This window comes from Saimiri boliviensis, chromosome 1 (assembly GCF_048565385.1).
Source record: "Saimiri boliviensis isolate mSaiBol1 chromosome 1, mSaiBol1.pri, whole genome shotgun sequence".
Lineage (NCBI taxonomy): Eukaryota > Metazoa > Chordata > Mammalia > Primates > Cebidae > Saimiri > Saimiri boliviensis.
Genome location: NC_133449.1, coordinates 265,484,183 through 265,509,084, shown reverse-complemented (window position 1 = coordinate 265,509,084; position 24,902 = coordinate 265,484,183). Strand labels below are relative to the sequence as shown.

General features: G+C 33.6%; 1 protein-coding gene across 5 annotated transcripts in view; it reads left to right on the top strand.

Moving 5' to 3' along the window:
- The window catches only part of NIPBL (NIPBL cohesin loading factor), a 198,172-nt gene that overhangs the window by 128,953 nt on the left and 44,317 nt on the right, over window positions 1–24,902 (top strand). For all 5 annotated transcript variants that reach the window (XM_039464756.2, XM_039464792.2, XM_074386607.1 and 2 more), the window contains 20 exons: window positions 292–489; window positions 743–814; window positions 904–993; window positions 2,667–2,770; window positions 3,259–3,345; window positions 6,901–7,132; window positions 7,858–8,009; window positions 8,533–8,613; window positions 9,160–9,260; window positions 10,630–10,768; window positions 13,396–13,478; window positions 14,126–14,258; window positions 15,072–15,215; window positions 17,834–17,923; window positions 18,959–19,173; window positions 19,273–19,375; window positions 20,441–20,539; window positions 20,635–20,781; window positions 22,916–23,050; window positions 24,455–24,553. In XM_039464756.2, coding sequence (XP_039320690.1) covers window positions 292–489; window positions 743–814; window positions 904–993; window positions 2,667–2,770; window positions 3,259–3,345; window positions 6,901–7,132; window positions 7,858–8,009; window positions 8,533–8,613; window positions 9,160–9,260; window positions 10,630–10,768; window positions 13,396–13,478; window positions 14,126–14,258; window positions 15,072–15,215; window positions 17,834–17,923; window positions 18,959–19,173; window positions 19,273–19,375; window positions 20,441–20,539; window positions 20,635–20,781; window positions 22,916–23,050; window positions 24,455–24,553 — 2,504 coding nt within the window. The remainder of the gene's footprint in view (window positions 1–291; window positions 490–742; window positions 815–903; window positions 994–2,666; window positions 2,771–3,258; window positions 3,346–6,900; window positions 7,133–7,857; window positions 8,010–8,532; window positions 8,614–9,159; window positions 9,261–10,629; window positions 10,769–13,395; window positions 13,479–14,125; window positions 14,259–15,071; window positions 15,216–17,833; window positions 17,924–18,958; window positions 19,174–19,272; window positions 19,376–20,440; window positions 20,540–20,634; window positions 20,782–22,915; window positions 23,051–24,454; window positions 24,554–24,902) is intronic.

Sequence of the window (24,902 nt, the reverse complement as noted above, 5' to 3'; positions counted from 1 at the left end):
ACTGTCATTGAAATGAACACCGTAGTTTAATTCCAAGAACCTTCCTATCTGTATTTATTAGCCATAAATACTGAGTTTGCGTAAAGATCTTTAAATCTGGGTGGATGGTGCTAAAATTAGTGATACTCTTTCTATATCATAACTTAAACTTCTGGATAGACAAAATCACTCTGAATTTCCTAGACCCTATGGAATGAAGATTTTTTTCCCCATATGGTTCATTTGTAAAGTACAAGTTTTAATCATCTTTTTAAATGAGGTAAATTATTTGTCATGGGGATTTGCTTCTAGCCTCTAGGAAACGACATAAAAAAGATGATGATAAAGCTTGGGAATATGAAGAGCGTGACAGAAGAAGCTCTGGGGATCATAGGAGAAGTGGCCACTCTCATGAAGGAAGAAGGAGTTCAGGTGGTGGTCGTTATCGAAACCGGAGTCCGTCAGATTCTGACATGGAAGATTATTCTCCTCCTCCCAGCCTTAGTGAGGGTAATTCATCAGTGTCAACGGATTTCTTACATAAACCAATTTAAATTTAGGGCTTTAACTTTGAAGAATATTTTATATCTTTTTATGAGCTAATTAACAACTACTTTTCAATTAAGACAAAAATATATTTAGTTTCTCTGTGCAGTGATTATTAGTTTAAGTCTTTAACATTCAGGAAAAATACTAGAAACAAAAATGGAAATATTTTAAGTTGTCATTCCTACATTTCAGTCCTTCTTTTTGTTCATTTTAGTTGCTAGGAAAATGAAGAAAAAAGAAAAACAGAAGAAAAGGAAAGCATATGAACCAAAACTAACACCTGAAGGTAACACTTGAGTTAATTTGTCTTTATTCATCAGCTTCACATGTCTACTTGGAATGTGAGAATGATGAATGTATTTTTCTGTCTTGCAGAAATGATGGACTCTTCAACTTTTAAGAGATTCACAGCCTCAATAGAGAATATTTTGGATAATTTGGAAGATATGGATTTTACTGCATTTGGTAAAATCAACTTAAAATACATTTATCCCTACTCTAAATGTCTAGCTTTCTGTCAGTTACTCTAGAGGATATAGAGGCATGATGTGTGCTGTCAAGGAACTTGAAATCTAGTTGAGAAGTGAAATCTAGTCTTATCAAGAAATTAAAAACTTTATTACAAAACACAAGTATAAATTAATCAAGTCTTGATAATATCTAAAGAATTCTGAATAAGAGTAATTAAAGAAGTCTTAGCCAGGTGCAGTGACTCATGCCTTTAATACCAGCACTTTGAGAGGCCGAGGCGAGTGGATCACAAGGTCGGAGTTCAAGACCAGCCAGGCCAAGATGGTGAAGCCCCGTCTCTACTAAAAATACAAAAATTAGCTGGGTGTGGTGGCAGGCACTTGTAATCCCAGCCTCAGGAGGCTGAGGCAGAGAATCACTTGAACCTGGGAGGCAGAGGTTGCAGTGAGCTGAGATCACGCCACTGCACTCCAGGCTGGGCAACAGCCTGGGCAATAAAGAAAAAAAAAAGTCTTTATGCAGGTGAGGAGGCTTGAATAGGCCCTGGATGATGAAGGTACCGATAGGAGCAAATGTGTAGAAATAAGCATCTATTCTTCTGTTCACTGATTCTAATGACCAATTTTTATTTAATACTTACGGTGTGCCAGTAGTATGTTAAGTGCTGGAGATGCAAAAATAAATAAGACCCAAACACCTGGCTTTAGGGAATACAGACTCTAATATGGAAAACAAAATAGTAAACCAATTAGAATACAGTAGGATGAATGTTATATTCATGTATTACTTTTACGATGACATAAAGATTACATCTATAAATATTAAAGTATTATGTTTATAAAAACACTGCTTGCAATGTATAGTGCTACTTTTAAAAATCTTATGCCATCTTCAGCTGGTAAAATTAGTATTTGTTTTGTGAGAATTACTTACCTGAGTACCATTGTGTTTGCTAATTTTGAATGTCAGTTTCATCTCTTTTTAAAACTTTACAATTCTATGCTGAAAAATTGTGTTCTGTATCATATAGGGTCCCAAAAGGACAGAGGGCACTCCCAAATTAGGATAATTTGAGGAGTTATTTACAAAGAGACCAGTTAAAAAGATGGAGGCAAAATGGTACCAGAACCCAACGGCCTAAGACCAAAAGAGTGAGGTTACAGAAAAGTCACCAGAATTCATTCTGCAAGAAAAAAAGTTGTAGCGTAGGTTTCCTTGAAAGAAACAACACCTTTTGGTCAGGGACAGAGCCAGTCTAAGGAGACCTTGTAAGCAAAGAGTAAGAGATACAAATACCTTGACCTTGCACTCCTCTTTGATCTTCTAACAGGGCACCCTACTGGCTGAAACAAAAGCCAGAGGGCATGGGAGACTCTTGATGTAATCCATTAGGTCAGCCTCCTGAGGCAGAAAGTGTGGTTGAGAAGAGGCAAGAGTATATCTAAAGTAGTAGGGATAAGATACCTATCTCATCTTCCCATTTTAGTCATAAATCTGACTTTAATTTCTGTCCTCTTTCATTCAGGGTGTACTTAAAGTTTATAGATGCCTCTTAGGTTATTTGTTTAGTTCTTGTGTCTGAAATTTTATTAGAAAGTTAAGCTTGCCATTGTGAGCTATTTTGTTTACCTAAACTTTGTTTGTCTTTGTTTGGCTTGATTTTGCAGGTGATGATGATGAAATTCCTCAGGAACTGCTCTTAGGAAAACATCAGCTTAATGAACTTGGCAGTGAATCCGCTAAAATTAAAGCAATGGGTATAATGGATAAGGTATCTCACCAAAGTAAATTTACTTCATAGATAACATTCGAAATTAATTTAAGGCTTTCAGGGTAAATTATAAAATTTATATAAAGTAAATAGTAAAAGAAAACTCATTGTTGACTTCTGAGACTCTAAATGAGTTTTTTGTTTTTTTATAAAACCTTGAATGAAAGAAATATTCTGCAAATTATTCTAAAGAGAATCATATTACTGCATTGAAAGAGGCATGGACTTTAATTTTTTTAGGGTTTTTTTTTCATTTTCTCAAATATTTAGATTATTTAAATGCAGAAATACATAAAAATTTTCTTTGACATTTGCATTAGTCATTTAGGGTCATGAGTAGAAGTTTTAAGTGGGAAAGTTTTCTTACTCTTTAAAAGGGTGGCAATGTTATTTCCTCCATACCTCAAAGGAAGTAATTGTAGACTGTTTCTTCAGTAGTATATAACTTTTGCCAACAACTGATAAAATAATTTATGTTGCTATTTTAGCTTTCAACTGACAAAACTGTGAAAGTCCTAAATATCTTGGAGAAGAATATTCAGGATGGGTCAAAGCTTTCCACTTTGTTAAATCACGTAAGTTTAAGATCCATACTATTAATTTTACCCTTAATGTTATTAAGATCTGTAATAGTCCCCACTTCTCTGTTATTTCATTTTCCATGGTCTCAGTTACCTGCAGTCAACTATAATCTGAAAATAGATGAATAATTTTTATTACAGTTTATTCTATATTTTATTATTGTCAGTAATCACTTCCCATGCCTAATTTATAAATTAAATTTTATCTTAGGCATGTATGTATAGGAATAAACAAAGTGTATATCGAGTTTGGTACTATCTGTGGTTTTAGACATGCACTGGGGATCTTGGAATGTGCATAAAGGAAGGACTAATGTGAATTTTTTCACAGATGACTTTCATGTATAGGGAAAATTTCACATTTTGTTAATTTGAGCATGTTACCACGAATTATAAGTTACATTCATTAGCACTGCTGATAGAACTTCACTTTTAGTAATTCAGAATTATCGTTACACTTTGTCAATTCACAGCTTTGCCATAAAGCAAGAATAATAGACATGTATTTTTTTTCAATTTAAAGGACTTTTTTAGTTTATGCTCTTCCTTATGTAGTGTATGAATGTTTAAATTTTGTTTTTAATTTATGAGATGATAATAGGTAGTAATTCTTTTTGTTGACCTTCCCCGGAGAAATAGCATAGTGAAACCTTATCATGATTTCCTAATGTATACTAATCAATCCTTAATTAATATACATTACTCCTTATATAACATTTTTATACCTACCTCAAAGGGTTGTTAAAACGATTAAATAAATTAATTCGGCTGGGCGCGGTGGCTCACACCTAGAATCCCAGCACTTTGGGAAACCGAAGCAGGTGGGTCACAAGGTCAAGAGATAGAGACCATCCTGGTCAGCATGGTGAAACCCTATCTCTACTAAAATTACAAAAATTAGCTGGGCATGGTAGCCCATGCCTGTAGTCCCAGCTACTCGGGAGGCTGAGGCAGGAAAATTGCTTGAACCCAGGAGGCAGAGGTTGCGGTGAGCCGAGATATGTGCCATTGCACTCCAACCTGGGTAACAAGAGCGAAACTCCATATCAAAAAATAAATAAATAAAAGTAAAAATAAATTAATTCATGTAAAGTACTTACAACAGTGTCATGCGCACTTTAACTTCTCAGTAAATGTTAACTGCAGCTGTTACTATATTTTAATGTGTTTATATCAAAAGCAGTAGCAACATGGTTGCAATAGTTTATTAATTGAGTAAAGCAAATTTCCTGGGATTTGCCTTGCAGCATTGTAGCAGACTATAAATTATATATTCATTCAGATTGATCTTGATATCTCTGACATTAATGAATACAAACATTAATGCTTATAGGCATTTAATAAGTTTTGAGTTGATAAATTTTCCCTCCCTCCCTTCCCTTTCCTTTCTTCCTTCCTTCCTTCTTCTCTTTTTCCTTTCTCCCTTCCTTCCCTTCTTTCCCTCCCCTTCCCCATCCTCTCCTCCCCTCCCCTCCCCCTCTTCCTTCTTTCTCTTTCTTTTCTTTTTTCTTTCCTTTTCCTTCCTTCCTTCCTTCCTTCCTTCCTTTCTTTCCCTTTCTCTCTCTTTCTTTCTCTCTTTCTTTTCTTTCTTTCTTTCTTTCTTTTGCGAGGGTCTTACTTTGTCCCCTGGCGGGAGTGCAGCGTTGCAGTCTCAAACTACTGGGCTCAAGTGATCCTCCCACCTCAGCCTCCCAAGTTTCTAGGACTACAGGCATGCACCACAATGCATGACTAATTATTAAAAATACTTGGTAGAGACAAGTTCTCACTGTGTTGCTCAGACTGGTCTCAAACTGCTGACGTCAAGCAGTCCTCCCATCTTGGCCTCCCAAAGCTCTGGGACCATAGGATTGAGACACTACACCTGGCTAAATTTTCTTTATTTTTAAAAGACTGATTATAAAAGTAATATATTTATTGTAGAAAATTTTCAAAACAGAAAAAGCACTAAAAAAGCTATATTCTAAATTAACACTAACCATTTTGAACACTTTTGATACATGTACTTCTCATGTATACGTATGTAGTATATATATTTAATACAAGCACTGGATTTTTTTTTTAAATCTTCTGAGGAAGATACTCTTGGTGTTTGCAAAAGCCACAGAATTGCTAGGTAATCTACCTGGAATAAAACAACCTTGTCCAACCTACGGTCTGCTGGCCCATGTGGCCCTGGACAGATTTGAATGCATCCCATAACAAATTTGTAAACTTTCTTGAAACATTATGAGATTTTTTTTTTTTTGCAATTTTTTTTTTGAAGCTCATCAGCTGTTAACAATTGTTAGTGTATTTTATATGTGGCCCAAGATAATTACTCTTCCAGTGTGGCCCAGTGAAGCCAAAAGATTGGACACCCTTGGAATAAAAATACATAGAAAAATATTCTCATGTGGTAGTTTTCTGGATTGTTAAATATATTTATATTTTTAAACACCCTCTCTTTAAACTACTTTTTGCATCACAGAAACAAGGTCTTAGAGAAACCTAAAGCAACAATCTACTCCATTGTTAGTCTACAAGTTACTTAAATACTTCACCAGGAAATTGTGATAATCATCATCAAAAATCTAGAGTCCTGGATAGCTGGCTGACTCAATCTTAAGGAAATTACTTTCATTCCTAAAAACTATAACAGCATTTAATGTGTTGTAGATAGCCTTAATGTTTGGCATGAATCATGAACCTCCTTAACTGACTCTTGAAGCAATATTCACATCAAAGACAAGCTACTTTATCTTTCCCCTCTGGAGTTTTTAGGCATTACTGAGCAAAAAGTCCTGCCTGCTTTACATATAATATATTGTGTTTTTGTTCATTTTCCCAGTGTATAAACTTTGAATAGGATATATTTGGAAGTAGTCCTATAATATAGTTTATATTTCGTAACTAAAGATATGATAGAAGGATTTTCACTTAACATGGAGATTAAACTCCCAATTGCAACGTGAAGTTGCTGATATGTAAATTAAGGTCTTCTGTCAGTTCTTTAATTATCTATTTAAAAAAATAATGTCTTCATTAGTCTGCATATTACTGCTTTTTAATCTCAGTTTCAGAAACATAGTGTTGATGAAAAGCAGGTGTTAGGAATGATTGTCAGTAACATTTTAGTACTAAATCAGGCTTTACCATTTGTCATTAATTTTTGCTTTGTTATCACAGCCGCAAGCAGAATTTATAAAGTTTTTAAACTATCATAATGTTTATGCCCAAAACACAAAATTAATTCATATACAGTTAAAGTCATGAACTAAATCTTAGATTTGGATAAAGCCCATAGAGGATAAAGATAATTATAACTTTGTCAGTAGGGTGTCATCTAGTGGTGAAATGGGGTAGAGTATATCACATTTGAAAACACTGAAACACAAATTGTTCTCAAAGTAGCATCAGTATTTGTACCTCATTCTGGATATTCCTTAAAGAATGTACACACATCATAACACTGTTTTTCACTAGTGAAAATCAAATCATAATTTTAATGTATATTTTAAACCTATAAATGTGTTTTTTCCACTTCATTAACAGTGTACTGTTTTACAGAATAATGACACTGAAGAAGAAGAAAGGTTATGGAGAGACCTTATTATGGAGAGAGTTACAAAATCAGCGGATGCTTGTCTTACAACTATCAACATTATGACATCCCCTAACATGCCAAAAGCTGTGTACATTGAGGATGTAATTGAAAGAGTTATACAGTACACTAAATTTCATTTGCAGAATACACTTTATCCTCAGTATGATCCTGTTTACAGATTAGATCCTCATGGAGGTTAGTTCATATAATAATGAAATTATTGTAAATTTTTGCCATGTTAGATGAATCAAAATGGACTTAAAATGGCACCAAACTTTTTGAATCATGTAAGTTGAAATAAAAACTGATTTTGATTATGGATTTGTCTAGAATATAATACTTGTTCAAGTATAATTTCTTTAGCAACTATTTATATATAATAGAAGTGATTTCTACTTGTCAGGGAAAATCTCAGATAACATTAGCTTCTGATTTCATTTATCACTTAACCCCTAATTTTACCCAACATAGCAGTTGTCTACAAAATGGATGGATTCAAGATAAATACTCCTTAACCTTTATAAGTGAACAATGAGATATATACATTTGAAGGGAGTAAAGTCATACTTAGGTTCCTGAATAATGAACTTGCTGATCTATTGTATAATTGCAAATTAATTTAAAGGGAAGTATAATCTTACTATCCTGCACCAATGGAGAAAAATTGAAATCAAGATAAAATAGTGTTTTAGATGCAAGGATTTAATAGCTACTGAAGATCATCTGTTACAAGAATATTTCCAATAGAATATCTCTAGAGAGTAATTTTCTGTTTTAATAAGTAAAAAGCTTTATCTTCCAGGTTCTGTTTTTATGTAGCTAAAAAATTGTGTTCTCTTAATTCAAAAAACAGTTTCAGTACTTTTATTAAAAATTATTAAAAGTTGATATTTCCTTGTCTTGAATTTGTTTCATTTTAGGAGGCTTATTAAGTTCAAAAGCAAAACGGGCTAAATGTTCTACCCATAAGCAGAGAGTAATAGTTATGCTTTATAACAAAGTTTGTGACATTGTTAGCAGCTTATCAGAATTGCTAGAGATACAGCTTCTTACAGACACAACAATTCTTCAGGTAAGTTTTTTTTCTAAGCATTTTTTATATTTCTAAACTAAATGATTGAGTCCAGTAAAACCGTGCTCACTTAATTAATAAGACGAGCACTGTATTATTAATAATTTTTCCTATGAAGAGTATGTTATATCTAAATTAAAGAAATAAAACTTCAGGAGTTTTAAAAAGAATTTTATCAGTAGACAAATGAATGTAGTGTAAATTCCGAACTCTAAATTCTTTGAAAGTTGGTTCATGTAGATATTAAATGATTGTTACTTCCTTACATTCCTGTGACATGTATAAACTCAAAAAGTGGAGATTAGAGGACTGATAGCTCTGAAACAAGATACCTGTTGTATGTGCTAATGTGCTTTAAGGATGAAGGGGAGCAAAGAATAGATGCTGATTAGGTGGGGAAAGGAAAAAAATGCCCTCCTAGTGTTTTCTAGTAAGCTTTTGAACGTATTGGAATTTAGCAAGTTAGAATGTTACTGAAATCAACTAAAGATGGGTACTATTTACTCTTTTCTTTTTTAAACAGGTTTCATCTATGGGAATAACACCATTTTTTGTGGAAAATGTCAGTGAACTACAATTGTGTGCCATCAAGTTAGTCACTGCAGTAAGTATAATCAATTTGTATTTTTAGTTACCCCGCAAATAAAATAATATTGATGTCATTTAATCCAAATTTCCAAAAATGAATGAAGATACCTGATTTTCAGTACATTCATTTTAATCTAAGGACTGTTTTACTAAGTCTTATTAGACTTTATAAATTGAGGATTTATTTTTCTGTTTTGTGAATTTATTGGGTTATTCTGTTTTTGTCACATTTAAAACTGTTCTAAGTATTCGCAAATATTTCAGTTAATAATTCCTTGATATTTATAGTCAAGTTAGAATGGCTTAAAATCATTTAAATCTTGTGTGACAGTCTATAGCCAGGATATTATAGTCCTTTAAATGAAACTAGTGTACTCTTTGACTTCTGCAAGAATATTATAATTAATGATAGGAAAATTGACCAACTTACCTTAAGTCATCACCGTTTAAGATATTGAAAACATTTTCATTCTAAATGGCAGGTAAAATTTTTAATTGCATGATTTTTTGTTTCTTTTCATTAATTATAAGTTTAACTTGGAATTTTGTAATTACCAAACAGGTATTCTCAAGATATGAAAAACATAGGCAATTAATTTTGGAAGAAATTTTTACTTCACTTGCAAGATTACCAACCAGCAAGAGGAGTTTAAGGAACTTCAGGTAATTAATTATAACAAAGGTCAAGTACAATGAAGAACTCCATTATATTGAACCATCATACATTTATTTTTCATTTCTGTCTGATTTGTATTTTAATAATTAAATAAAACCAGGCAGTTACATCAGAACAGCATGAAGAATAGCTTAGATGTGTGAAATAACATGCCATATTTGGGGTGCGTAGAGAAGCTTACTGATCCTCAAAGGTAAAGATATGTGGCAGGGTTTTTCAATGTTGGCACTGTTAACATTTTAGGCCATATAACACTTTGTACGTAGCTGTCTAGTGCAATATAGGATGTTTAGCAGCATCCCTGACCTCTACCCATTCGATGCCAATAGAAACCCTTCCTCCTTCCATTTGTGACAACCAAAATTATCTCCAGGCACTGGAGAGCAAAATCGTTCCTTATTACCAACCACTAGTCAGTGAGAAGATCCTGTTGATTCTATTGGAAATATGACTCAAAAGAAACAGATCATTTGAAAGAGGATTTTAAAAGATTTTTATTTTGTAAGATTTGTCTTAAAAAAAAAAAAAGAGCAGAAAGATTACTGTAATAGCAATATGGAGAATAAACATGGGGATTAAATGCCCTTTAATCACTAAATACACTGTTACTAAGGAATGTTATCCACTGCTATGGTCACCATTATTGTCTTTGCCATCATAGATAATTACCAGAATTATCTTAATATTCCCAAGTGATTAAAAGTGTTGACGTGGCATATAGGGTTATTTTTAGATTGCTTTGAAGTCGTCTTTCTTCTCTTAAGTAATTATTTTATCTTAATCATTTTTTGGACTAATCATATACTGATAAACATTTATTGTCTAACCTGAAGAAAAACTATCAACATATAAAAGAATCCTTAACATTTTGACAATGTCTATAGAACAAAAGATGTGGAAACTGAGTTTTAATAATCTGTGCTACCAGTGCTAACACAGATGATCAAGAGCTGTGTGGCAGATTTTAATACCAAATGAATAACAGATTCAGCAGATGAATAGCAAAATACATGAATATTTAGAAACTTTGAAGACTTTTATCATTTTTAAAATCATTTTGAGAAATGTTTAGTGTTTTATTATGAATTTTTATCTGCAGTGTATGTAAAAGATAGAAATTTGTGTTAAATATTATATTTTTCCTTTGACTATTTTAATTATCTGAGCATGCATAGGCATTTACTTGATGTATTTGCTAACTTATGAGAAATAATTGCGCGTAAGAACACTATCATAAGCGCTAAAATCATGCCTAGAAATATTGGCAAACACAGTATTGTGAAACTTTCAGGCAGTAGATGACATTTAAATGAGACTATCTTGATATGCCATACCAATTTTTTTTCTTCCTTAAAGGTTAAACAGTAGTGATATGGATGGAGAACCTATGTATATTCAGATGGTTACAGCACTGGTTTTACAACTTATTCAGTGTGTGGTACACTTACCATCATCAGAGAAGGACTCTAATGCAGAAGAAGATTCAAACAAAAAAGTAAGGAATCTATTAAAGGTTTTACAACTATACTTTTCTTGAAGGAAACACCTGTATTCTCTGCCATTCTTATAAAACTGAAGTTGTTTTTTGTTTTTGTTTTTTTTTTTTCGAGACAGAGTCTCGCTCTGTTGCCCAGGCTGGAGTGCAGTGGCGCAATCTCTGCTCACTGCATCCTCCCCCTCCCAGGTTCAAGCAATTCTCTTGCCTCAGCCACCTGACTAGCTGGGATTACAGGTGCATGCCACCACACCTGGATAATTTTTGATTTTTTAATAGACATGGGATTTCGCCATGTTGGTCAAGCTGGTCTTGAACTCGTAACCTCATGATCCGCCCACCCCAGCTTACCAAAGTGCTAGGATTACAGGCGTGAGCCACTGCGTCTGGCCAAAATTGATGGTTCTTAATTAGAGGTTCATGGCTGGGCTTTTAAGGTCCTTTTAGAGCACTAGACAAGGTGTTGGAAGAGTTGAGTTCTGGTTCTGTTAAATATACCATCCATATAACATATAAATCATTTTAATCTTTCTGAGTTTATACTTCAGCTGTAAAATGGGGGTGATAATACTTATGAAAATTACTGTACCAGGTTGTAAGGATCAGTGAGATATTAAATGTGAAAGTGAATAATATAATATGTAATATATATGCATGTTGAGCATCCCTGATCCAGAAATCTAAAATCGGAAATGCTCCAAAATTTGAATCTTTTGAGTATCAACATGATATTCAAAGGAAATATGCATTGGAGCATTTGGCCTTTCAGATCTTCAGATTAGGGATATAATGAACCCTTATATAAATGCATAACATAGAATTAAAATTAACATTAAATTCATGTGGAAAATGAGTTTATTCTCTCCCTTATAGGTAACTCATGCCTAAGATTTGCTTTTGGTTTTATAGCTTTTGGAGATGTTTAGAATTTTTCCAAGTGTATACTTTTACCTCAACAAAAGTTTAAGAGAAACAGAAATACTTTTATCTACTGTTAGAGCCAAGCATTGTGTGTATGTTTTTGTGTATAGTAATAAATATATAATATTTAATAATCACTGGCCAGGCACATTGGCTCATGCCTATGATCCCAGCACTTTGGGAGGTCAAGGCGGGCAGATTGCTTGAGGTCAGGAGTTCAAGACCAGCTTGGACAACATGACGAAACCCTATCTCTACAAAAAATACACAAATGAGCTGCACATGGTGGTGTGCACCCGTCATCCCAGCTACTTGGGAGGCTGAAACAGGAGGATCAATCGAGCCTGGAAAGATCAAGACTCAGTGAGCCAAGATTGTGTCACTGCACTCGAGCCTGGGTGATAGAATGAGACCCTGTCTCAAAATGAATGAATGAAGGAAAGAAAGTCAAATATTACTTAAAAAGTTCAGGTCCTCTTTATTCCTCCCATCCCAATCCCATTGTTTGTCTCCAGTCTTCCTTTCCTACTACTCATTGGTGACAAGTATGATGAATATGTTTATTTCCTTCTTTTAAATTATTTTTTATGTAAATTTGATTGTTATTTCATTTTTAAAATTTATATAAATGACAGTGACATATTTACAGCTAACTTTTTCACTCAGCATCGTTTTTAATACATACAACTCATACTAGATTGTTTTTTACTTGAGTTAAAAACACCGTATCATAGAATCACAACTTAAAGCAAAAGTTTCTCTGTATATGCATAGAAGTAGAATCAAGATAGTGTACATGCATTAACTTTACTGGAAGTTGTCAGTTATGTTACCAAAATGGTGTTTCAGTTTATAATCCTACTTTTTACTTAAAATTATGGTCTTTGTGAAATATCCATTTTATTTTGCGTATTCCTGGTTATTAGTGAGCTTGAGCCCCTTTTCCTATAGATATTTGTCTTTTGGATTTTTACAACTGTGAACTGACTATATCCTGATCTTTAAATTTCTGAAGGCATTGAATTTTCTTTTTTGGGCGTGGGGGGTGGGGGATTATGTGTTGTTGTTTTTTCTGAGATGGAGTCTCACTCTGTCACCCAGGCTGGAGTGCAGTGGTGCCATCTTGACTCACTGCAACCTCCACCTTCCAGATTCCAGCAATTCTCCTGCCTTAGCCTCCTGACTAGCTGGGACTACAGCACACCCGGCTAATTTTTGTATTTTTTATTAGAGAGGGGGTTTCACCATATTGCCCAGGCTGGTCTCAAAATCCTGACCTCGTGATCCACCCACCTCAGCCTCCCAAAGTGCTGGGATTACAGGCGTGAGCCACCGTGCCTAGCTGGATTATGTGTTTCTTAACCTTTGAGGTAGAAATATTTTTTCTAAATTCCTTTTGTATTTTCAATCCATTTCTTTCTGTTCTAACCAGGATTATGATGAGCAACTATTGATATTGAATTTGTTAACTATATTTGTCACTCTTACATATTTTAATAATTATGCATATTTTTGTTTCTATAAAGTATTAAAATATGCTTAGTGTGCTACTTTTGGCTTTTCTGTTTATATATACCAGAATATTTTAAGCATTTTAGTATTTAAATGGATTATCCCTCTTCAGTAATAACATGACAGTAGTATGGTGCTAATTTATATATTGATTATTTCTTGTATCTTTATAAACTCATTTTTTTTCACCATAGGTTGACCAGGATGTTGTCATTACCAACTCTTATGAAACAGCTATGCGAACAGCCCAAAACTTCCTCTCCATCTTCCTTAAAAAGTGAGTAAAATTAACATAAATCTGGTTTTTCTTTTCCACAGTGTAGAGATTAGTTCATTTTAAGAAAAAGATTAATCCAATTTCCTCCCATCTGAACCTTGAATACCTCATCCTGACTCTTGGTTTCTTGATCTTTAAAGTGAGGCAATTGGAGTATTCAACATCTAAAATTGGGTTGGGAGTACAGGGGGAAAAAATATCTAAAAATTTTGTGAATTTGCTTATGTATTAGACTTTAGAAATTAAAGTACTAGATTGAAATTTCGTAATTTGTCTTTAGTAAATTTTGGAGAATTTTTCTATTCTACTTGAATAGTAAAGTTTGTGAAGAGATGTTATTTAGCCTCCATAAGAATTTATGGTGATCTTGTAGGTAGAAAAACAGGATCATTTTTTAAAATGTGTTTCACTTGCCAGAAAGTAATATTAGTATTGCTTAATAATTGAATTCCTTATAATTAAGGAGAAAATGGAGTTTGTGAAATAGACTCATTTGAAACCATATTTTAGTTAATGTACTTTTATATACCTTGTTACTAAACATAGAGAAAAGAAAACTTAGCTAGCAATTTCAATCATGTTGATAGACAGATGACTGACATGTGTCACCTAAATTGATATCCTTTTCATTTTTTGTCTTTGAACAGGTGTGGTAGTAAGCAAGGTGAAGAAGATTATAGACCACTGTTTGAAAATTTTGTTCAAGACCTTCTTTCAACAGTCAATAAGCCTGAATGGCCAGCTGCTGAACTACTCCTTAGTTTGTTAGGGAGACTGTTGGTAAGAGTATAGCATTTAAAGATTATTAGATTACTAGAAGACAACATAATGAGGATGTACTCTGATTCACAGATGATGAATTCTTTAAAAATGTGTAAGGAAATATGAACATTGCATCTCTTTTTGCATGTGCATAACTGTACACTATACTGTCAGTGCCTTGTAGAAAATGTTCAAATGTTGTGAAGTTTGGTCCTTTCATTTCATTACATAAGAATTTTTTTGGAAATGTTATATTGTTAAAAGCATTTCAACAATGAGTCATAAGTTACTCATTTCAAAGCATGAAAATGATTAATGTAGACTCCTTATCATAAGAGTATTTCTACAAAAATATGGCACTTTGTAGTCCTCATGTAATGCAGTAGGTAAATGCAAAGAAATATCGTGACCTCTCTTTATTTTTAAGCTACGTTTGAGCTTGCACAATACACATTGTTAAAAAGCTTCTGGGACTTTTTTGTGAACTGGAAAATATGTTAATACTATTCTGAAAGTATGATAACGTTTTACAGGCATCAGAATTCCACCCTAAGAAATTCTTATTCAGTAATGCTACATTTTGTGCAAATACACAGTTGAGCCTGCATATTTAAAAAGTTACGTTGTTCTTAAGGAAATTTAATCTGTAATTTCTTTAGTCACATGAAAATATTAAGATTACAGAAAATCAGAAGGCAAAAATTACTTCATGGGACAGAATCACAGGAAAAAAGAAGTTTAAATTTTAAATTGTACAATTTAGATTGGAAATTTATATGATAAATTGCTATTTAAGATATATTATAAATCAAAAACTATTTTGATATTTAGGTTCATCAGTTCAGTAACAAGTCAACAGAGATGGCTTTAAGAGTGGCATCTCTTGATTACCTTGGAACTGTTGCTGCACGGCTGAGGAAAGATGCTGTTACAAGCAAAATGGATCAAGGATCTATAGAACGCATTTTAAAACAGGTACTAGGATAAAGGATTAAAATTATAGGAATAAATAATAGTTATATTCTTTGGATGTCCTCACATTAGTTTCACATTTCATTTTGTAGATTCATATTAACATTTTTACTTACAAATGGACTTTTCAAAGCCCCAATGAGAAATTTTAAGACCCAAGAATGAATTATTTAGTCTAACAGGGACTGGTTCATATAAATCTTCAGTTAGTTTCTTTTTGTGAAGTACTGTTAAAATGTATAATGCAGGCTGGGTGCAGTAGCTCATGCCTATAATTCTAGCATTTTGGAGGCCAAAATGGGTGGATCACCAGGTCAAGAGATCAAGACCATCTTGGCCAACATGGTGAAACTGTCTACTAAACATACAAAAATTAACTGGGCATGGTGGTGTGTGCCTGTAGTCCCAGCTACATGGTGGTGCGTGCCTGTAGTCAAGCTAAGGCAAGAGAATTGCTTGAACCCGGGAGGTGGAGGTTGCAGTGAGCCAAGATTGCGACACTGCACTCCAGCCTGGTGACAGAGCCAGACTCTGTCTCAGAAAAAGAAAAAAAAAATAATGTATAATGCTATTTTATATTTTGGTTTACATAAAGTTTATTCAAATTTTGTTGTTGTTTTTAAAGACAGAGTCTCACTCTGTCACCAGGCTGGAGTACAGTGACAGGATCTTGGCTCACTGCAACTCCACCTCCTGGGTTCAAGTGATTCTCCTGCCTCAGCCTCCTGATTAGCTGGGACTACAGGCATGTGCCACCACATCCAGCTAATTTTTGTGTTTTTAGTAGAGATGGGGTTTCACGATGTTGGCCAGGATGGTCTCCATCTCCTGACCTCATGATCTGCCCCCTTCAGCCTCCCAAAATGTTGAGATAACAGACGTGAGCCAATGCACCCAGCCAAGGAGAGCTTCTTTATACTTTATTAGAGAGTTTTCATCGTGGAGGAAAAAGTGTTTTATTGCTTCTTTTTTTTTTTTTTTTTTTTTTTTTTTTTTTTTTCTTAATGTGGATGAAGTGATTAGTAATAGATTTACTTGAGAAAAGTGGTGAGGAAATGATTTCTAATCCTACTATATACAACTGCCGTTTTCATTTTCTTCTAGTCTTTTTTTATGTTCATAATCATATCCATGTTGTTAGAAATGCCTCTAATTTTTTCTTTTACTACATGTTTTGAAATAATTTCAACCTTAGAGAAAAGTTGTAAGAACAGTACAAAGAACTCCCATAAATGCTTCTTGCAAATTCCTTAATTATTGACAATTTATAAAATCTGCTTTATCATCTTTCAAAATGTAGATGTATGTGTGTCTGTATATGCATTCTTTTTTAATTTTTTTCAAACCACTTGAAGTTAAGTTGCAGACTTGATTCCCTCATTACCCCTGAATTCTCTAATGTAGTGATTTTCAAAGTGTGATCCTCTTGACATGTAGCACCAACATTGAAATCATTTGGGAACTAAAGTACATTTCTAGCAAAAATACAAATTCTTACGACCCTCCCTGGACCTACTGAATCAAAAATTCTTGGTTTAACAAGCCCTCCAGGTGATTCTAATGAATAAATGCTGAAGTTTGAGAGCCACTGCTTAGTGTTTATTTCTGCAAACAAGAGCACTCACTGAAATATCTATAGTACAATTATCAAAAGCAAAAAATTATCAGTGTTATGTTAATGTAATATAATACCTACTCTAATACATTATAATTTGTTGCTATCATTATTTTAATGCTCAAATCATCCTATATTTGATCAGTGAGAACCCTCTGAAGCTGGCTTTTAAGTCCCTTTGATATGTTCCCATCATAATTTGAGGAGTTTCTTTCTATCACAAAAAGATGTTTCAGACAGATCTTTTACTTTCCCTACCCCAGTCCTGGGATCAGCTGTTTCTCCTAGGAATCTTGGTTCCTTTTTTTGGTGAATTATAATGTAGAAACCAAGATCTAGTTGCTGAATGACTTTTTGTATTTCTTAGAATGGGTCTGGAACCTCTTATTGCCATTTATGGCTATGTTGATTATCCATTGTACAACTTAAGGGGAAGGATCATTTGTAAATTTTTATGGCTCTCAACACATATTTCCAAAACCAAGTTCTTCCTACCTCTGAAGAATAACACATTGTTCTGATCATTTTTATGTCAGCTACCTATGAGCTTTTTAAAAAAAAAAAAAAAAATGACATGAAGGTAGGGCGGGCATGGTGGCTTACGCCTATAATCTCAGCACTTTGTGAGGCCAAGGAGGGTAGATCATCTGAGGTCAGGGGTTTGAGACCAGCCTGGCCAACATGGTGAAACCCTGTCTCTACTAAAAATACAAAAATTAGCCAAGCGTGGTGGAGCACGCCTGGAGTCCCAGCTGCTAGGGAGGCTGAGGCAGCAGAATTGCTTTAACCCAGGAGATGAAGGTTGCAGTGAGCCAAGATAGTGCAGACTTCACCTATCATTATATAATATTTTTCAGAAATATTTCTCTGTTTTTTTCCTTTTAGTTACTGTGGTTGTGTTTTTATTTTTAGTATCAGTCTTTTCTCAGATTTGTGTTTACAATTAGATGATTTATTAAAGTATACCAGTAATATCTTTTTTGTTCTTACTTGGTTTATTCTGTAGGTTTCAGGAGGGGAAGATGAAATCCAACAATTACAAAAAGCATTGCTTGATTACTTGGATGAAAATACTGAGACTGACCCTTCACTAGTGGTAGGATTCTTTTCCCCTTTTTTGGAGATATTACATGGGTTTAAGATATAAATTGGGTTTAAGAAAATCGGGAGGTAGCGTGATGAAGAGGAAAAGTTGTTTGGAATATTGATTTTCAAAACAAAGGGATACTTGATAATCTAAACAGAAAAAAATGCTTTGGGTTGATTTCTCTTATATAGTATTCTGGTTACAGATACTGTGCTGCACTAAAATTGTATGATAAGAGCAATATTTGTAAGTCTTTCCATAAGGGATCTTTGAGACTAGGCTAGGTCCTCAGAGTGAGTATGGGCCAAATGGTACATGAGATGTTTTATAATAAGCCTGTAAAAAGAAACTATTAGATTTTTATATTTTTTTAATATAATTTTACTGCTATTTTATGTATGTTACATAGTGCATCCAAAATATTAGTATAAGAGGTTCATGTACAAAATTTATAAACTATTATTTGAGAACATTATACATAGAGGAATTTTATTTTTTAACTGATGGGTATGCAACGGAAAGAAATGTGATACCACTAAGCTATTCAGCCAGTTACTGCAGATTTTTAGTTTGTATTCAAAGGAACAGATTTACAGGTGTACCTCAGTGTTAAACTATTTCAGTAACAATTGTCTTGTGTGTTTCTTGGAAAACTAAGGCAAAATTTGAAAACAGGTGAAGTCTTCTACCTTCAGTGTTGTATCCATTTGTTCTGAACTTTCCTAGTTTACCCATCATTTGTCTAATTTTGTCATGATATTGTCCTTAATTAAGTAGTTGATAGTAGCATTCTATATTTAATACAGTTGTGTTTATCAACTTATCTTGACATTATTAATATAAATATTAGAACATAGTAAAATAATAAGTTTTCTAACATTTGGGGTATTCTGAATTTTCTGGCTTTCTTAAAATCTGTTTTTATCACATGGAAGTTGTTTGAAAGTAAACCTTAATATTTATATTCCTAATTGTGAGCATTCTGTTACTTGGGAATCTTACTGCAAATTTCATCAAGCTCAAATCTATCTAATTTCTCTCCAGTTTTCTCGTAAATTCTACATAGCCCAGTGGTTTCGAGACACGACTCTGGAAACAGAAAAAGCAATGAAATCACAAAAAGATGAAGAATCATCTGAAGGAACACATCATGCAAAGGAAATTGAGACAACTGGCCAAATTATGCATCGAGCTGAAAACCGTAAAAAGTTTCTTAGAAGCATTATCAAAACCACACCTTCTCAGTTTAGCACATTAAAGTAAGATCCAAAGAGAAAACATTTTATATTATATCCTTGATACCTATTTACCTAAGTTACAAAAAAGAAATATACATTTTTAATGACTTTCTGTTGCAGGATGAACTCTGATACTGTGGACTATGATGATGCTTGCTTGATTGTTCGATACTTGGCCTCCATGAGGCCGTTTGCCCAGAGCTTTGATATTTATTTGACACAGGTAAACCAGATAAGAATTTCTTATACAGTGGTGTTGATTTTTCTGATTCTGGAAGCTTGTGAGTAGTGCATAATACCTATTCATTGTTAAGTACAGGTACTTAAAAGATCATAGAGGCAGTATTTGTTTTTGTGTCCTATATTAAAATATCCAGCCAGGCACAGTGGCTCGCATCTGTAATCCTAGCACTTTGGGAGGCCCAGGCTGGTGGATCACCAGATGTTAGGAGTTCGAGACCAGCGTGACCAACATGGAGAAACCCCATCTCTACTAAAAATACAAAATTAGCTGGGTGTGGTGGTGCATACCTGTAATCCCACCTACTGAGAAGACTGAGGCAGGAGATTCACTTGAACCTGGGAGGCAGAGGTTTCAGAGAGCCAAGCGCCATTGCACTCCAGCCTGGGCAGCAAAAGTGAAACTCCATCTCAGAAAAAAAAAGAAAAATACAAAAATTAGCAAGATATGGTGGTGTGCACCTGTTATCCCAGCTACTCGGGAGGCTGAGGCAGGAGAATCACTTGAACCCAGGAGGAAGAGATCGCAGTGAGCCAACATCATGCCATTGCTGCCTGGGTAACAAGAGCAAAACTGCATCTCAAAAAAAGTCCTTGTTCTACATGCCTTTTACATATTCTTGTTTTACAAATAAATTGAACATATATATTTGTATGAATGCACACATATATGGTATCAGTAGAGTGACATTATAAAAACATTCAACTACCAAATTATGATTTAAATGATACTGAATATGCTTGATTAATGTTACACATAGCAAGTTTTTAGTGGGGCAATAGGTTCTGCAAATGAAGCATAGCAATAAAAAACAGGTTTAATTGAGAATGCTAGGATAAAGGAAAGGCTCCAAAGTATGGACTGTACACTTAGCACCTGTACTGATCTTTTAAGTCAAACTTTGAATCAGTAAGAAAGATCCTTTACTCATTTGTATACAGATTAAAGAGAGGTAAATAATAGATTTGTAGGTTTTTTGCATGTTTTCATGCTATTTTTAATTAAATTTTATGTATTCTAAAATTTATGAAAATGTTTGCTTGGCAGATCCTACGAGTTCTTGGTGAAAATGCAATTGCTGTTCGAACAAAAGCCATGAAGTGTTTATCTGAGGTTGTTGCTGTAGACCCCAGTATTCTAGCAAGGGTAAAGAGCAAAAATGATTCTTTCTTTCATATTCAAATTGGAATTTTACTCTATATAGGTATAAATTGCCTTTTTTTCCCTTCATTTTTCTTTAGCTTGATATGCAACGAGGTGTTCATGGACGATTGATGGATAACTCGACTAGTGTCCGAGAAGCAGCAGTGGAATTACTAGGTCGATTTGTCCTTTGTCGCCCTCAGCTTGCTGAACAGTATTATGATATGCTGATTGAAAGAATATTGGTATGTTTGTTTGTCATTTTTATAATGACTCATGAATATAATTTTGCCTTTCAAGAGTCATGTTTGGTTTTAAAGTGTTAAGCTAGAAATATAAATGTACCAAATATGTATTTATATTGTCTAATCTGTGAACTATTGCCACTTTCTAAACAAGTACATATTTTCAAGAATAGCCCTTACAGTATCATGAAACAAATTGGATTCCTTTTTTCAGTTGCTATTAGTTTTTAAGTATACCAGTTTACGATGAGTAGATGATAGGAACCACATGGGATAGTTAAATGTTTTTGAACAAGAAACTAGAGTGATTCTATGTATGTATGTATATAAACAAGAAGAATTATTTCAGTGAGAGACAAGTACAGAACATTGATATCTGACAATATTTTGGGATCCTTTATGTGTATCTTCTAGTTTCCTTAAACCTGAATATTGATAAACTCAGATACCTACAAGTTAAGCCCAGAAGTTATTTGAGATTTAAGAGCAAACGTAAGAACTACTGTTTTAAGATACACTCCTTGTAATGTCTTGGAATTCTCTGGACCTGAAGCATTTTTCTGAAAAACAAAAGGAAACATTTAGCATAAGGAAATATCTGTGGAGTCTCCACACTACCCATTGCAACCATATTGACTTATTGTAGAACTCAACATAGATGCACAAAATTAAGTATTACCTCAATGACAAGAGTTTATTTTGTCACCCTTGGCCTAGTTTCAGAACATTGTATAACAGAGTATAGAGTAATATTTAGCTTCAACTAGGCATAAATCTTGGTTGAAAAACAAATAATTTAAAGGAAGTCTGGAAGAAAGTTTTTTCTTCTTAGGCCTTCAGTCTTTTGCAGGGTAAAATCAGCAGGATTCCCAAATATCTAATGAACTCTGATATTGGTAACCCTAGTAAAATGTCCTAAAGTATCTTTGGGATTGCTAAGTCACATAATGGAGATTACATGTCTGGTGCTTTTTATTTTTAAAACTCTTTAATATGAAAGTTTGTTAAAAAAAAAAAAAATTACAGTGAACATCCTTGTACCTACGTCAATACTTCATCTGTACTTTCTGCTAAATTATTTTAAGTCAAACATTTTTTACTATTCTTGTGAACACTTCAGTTTGTGTCACCGAAAATTGATACTGTGCTATACAAACAAAACCAATTATCTCACCCAAATTAACACTCCTTATTACCATCTTAATACTAGTTCTTAGATCCTCTGTTGTCCTAAAAATGTTTTGTTATTCTTCTTTTTTAAGAATAAGAATTCAAAGGTAATACATTGCATTTGAGGGTCATGTCTTAAAATTGAAGACTATTTTCTTATGCTTTTTTTTTTACATCCCATATGACATTGACTGATTAAAAAGGCCTGATTTGTTATCTACCCAGAGCTTTGATTAATTTAACTTGTGTTATTATATCTTTTATAAAAAGGTAAGCCAGGCGCAGTGCCTCATGCCTTTAATCCCAGAACTTTGGGAGGCCAAGGCATGTGGATCGCCCAAGGTCAGGAGACCAGCCTGACCATCATGGTGAAACCCTGTTTCTACCAAAACTACAAAAATTAGCTGGGCATGGTGGTATGCACCTATAATCCCAGCTACTCGGGAGGCTGAGGCAGGAGAATCACTTGAGCCTGGCAGGCAGAGGTTGCAGTGAGCTGAGATCACACCATTGTACTCCAGCCTAGGCAACAAGAGCTAAACTCCTCAGCAACAACAAAAATAGTAACCATACGGTAGTGCCAAAGGTTTGATTAGATTCTGATTAAACATTTTTATGAAGTTGACTTTTTAAGTGATACTTCATGTGCCGTTTAAGTGCCATATACTATTCTAAAGCTTATGTGTATTATCTCATTTGATTTTGAAAAGCATGTACTTCTAGTCTTGTGTCCAGGGCTTAACTATAAAATATGTTTTTATGTCTTAGATATCATACTTTAAAAGTAAAGGCAGTAGAATAAAATAATATATTTATAGTAGCAGTAAGAAAGCATGTAAGCAAATATGTCAACTGTGTTTATCATGTTAACAAATAGTGAATATACTGCGTATGGATACTTTCTAATTTCACACGTAAGGCATCTCAATTTTTCTGACATTTAAAAATACCTTTCTGTTTTTAGGATACTGGTATCAGTGTCAGGAAAAGAGTAATAAAGATTCTAAGAGACATTTGTATTGAACAGCCAACATTTCCAAAAATCACAGAAATGTGTGTAAAAATGATTCGCAGAGTCAATGATGAAGAGGGCATTAAGGTAGTGTTGACTACTTTAAATTTATTTTCATTAATGTTTAAAATAAGTTAAATGTTTATTGCATCTAAATGTTGATTTTTAAATATATACAAAAACTTTATAGTGAATCATTATTTTTAGTTTATAAACTTAAGAAAAATACATTCTTTGATACTTTTTTTTGTTTCTAGATTTTATATTAATTATTACAATCTGATCTTAACCAATTCCACAATGGTAGTATTTATTTAAGACTGGCCATAGTAGTGCATGCTTATAATCCCAGTACTTTGGGAGGCCAAGGCAGGAGAATAGCTGAGGCCTAGAGTTGGAGACCAGCCTGGGCAACATGGCAAGAATCCTATTTCTATAAAAAAAAAGATGAAAATAATTTTCTAAAATTTAGCCAAACATAGTAGAGCATGCCTGTAGTTCCTCTAGAGACTGACACAGGAAGATTACTTGAGCCCAGGGAATTCAAACCTGCAGTGAGCTATAATCTGGCCCCTGCGCTCCTGCCTGGGCAACAGAGTGAGACTCCATCTCAAAAAGGTTTCTCATAGGATTATTTTGATTTTCAAATGTTATATGTTTACCTTTTTAAATTATTAAATACTTTATTTCATTATGTTAAGTGAAATAAGCCAGGCACAGTAAAACAAATAGCACATATTTTCACTTATACATGGAAACCAAAAAAGAATGGTTAGCAGAGTAAGGGAAGTTTGCGAGGGGTTGAATAAAGAGAAGTTGGTTCATGGTTATGAAAAATACACCTAGAAGGAATAAAATTTAATGTTCAGAAGCACAATAGTGTGACTATAGTTAACAATAACTTATTGTACATCTCCAAATAACTAGAAGAGTGGAAATGGAATGTTCCTAACACAAAGAAATGATAAATGCTTGAGGTGATGGATACTTCAGTTACCCTAATTTGATCATTATACATTGTATGCTTGCATCAAAATTTCTTCATAAATGTGTACAGCTATTATGTATCTCTAAAAAATTTTTAAGTTTAATCCTAAATTCATTAGTAAATTTATATATATGTAATTATATGTAATTGTCCCTTTTTTTTTTAAGTTTAACAAACACTATAACAACTTCTTCTCCAAAAGCAGTAAACATATTTTTTAGTTTGGTCATAAACATTTGAATGTATAATATGAAGAAGTTCTAGGCTAGAAATAGTATCACTCATTCATATTGTTTAAAATTTTTACCAAATTGAAAATTTTATTGTTTTGAGGAATAGGTATTTAAAAAAAAAAAAAAACTGAGGAAATTCATAACGGAAATTCCTGACAATTCGTGTTTTGTTGATTAGTTATTTATAGCTTTGTTTTGGGCCTAATGAGAATTTGGAATTGTGAATTTGCGTGTTTGTTATAATTAATTTGAAATTCCTCTTTCTTCTAGAAATTAGTAAATGAAACGTTCCAGAAACTCTGGTTTACTCCAACTCCACACAATGACAAAGAAGCAATGACAAGGAAAATTTTAAATATTACCGATGTGGTAAGAAGGACTGGAACAAGGGTGTGATCACTACTGGTGCAGACCTAATTGAGGCCTACGTGTCTTATGAAGGAAAAGACAATAATGAGATATTTCATTGATCTTGACATTTAGTACTGCCATCTTTATATTTCGGAGATGTTCAAGGGATGCAAGTAACATGATGTTTCCATATAGCCCTACTTCTTGGCATTAATTGATGTAAACACTGATACTGAGATATTCCTATCCCTGTGGCAATTAAAAACAGGGAGGGAAAGGAGAAATAGAACAACAGATAGAATCGCCCAAGGTTAATAATCTGCAAAGATAGTAGTGCCTACCTTTTTCAGAAATCATGAATATGGAT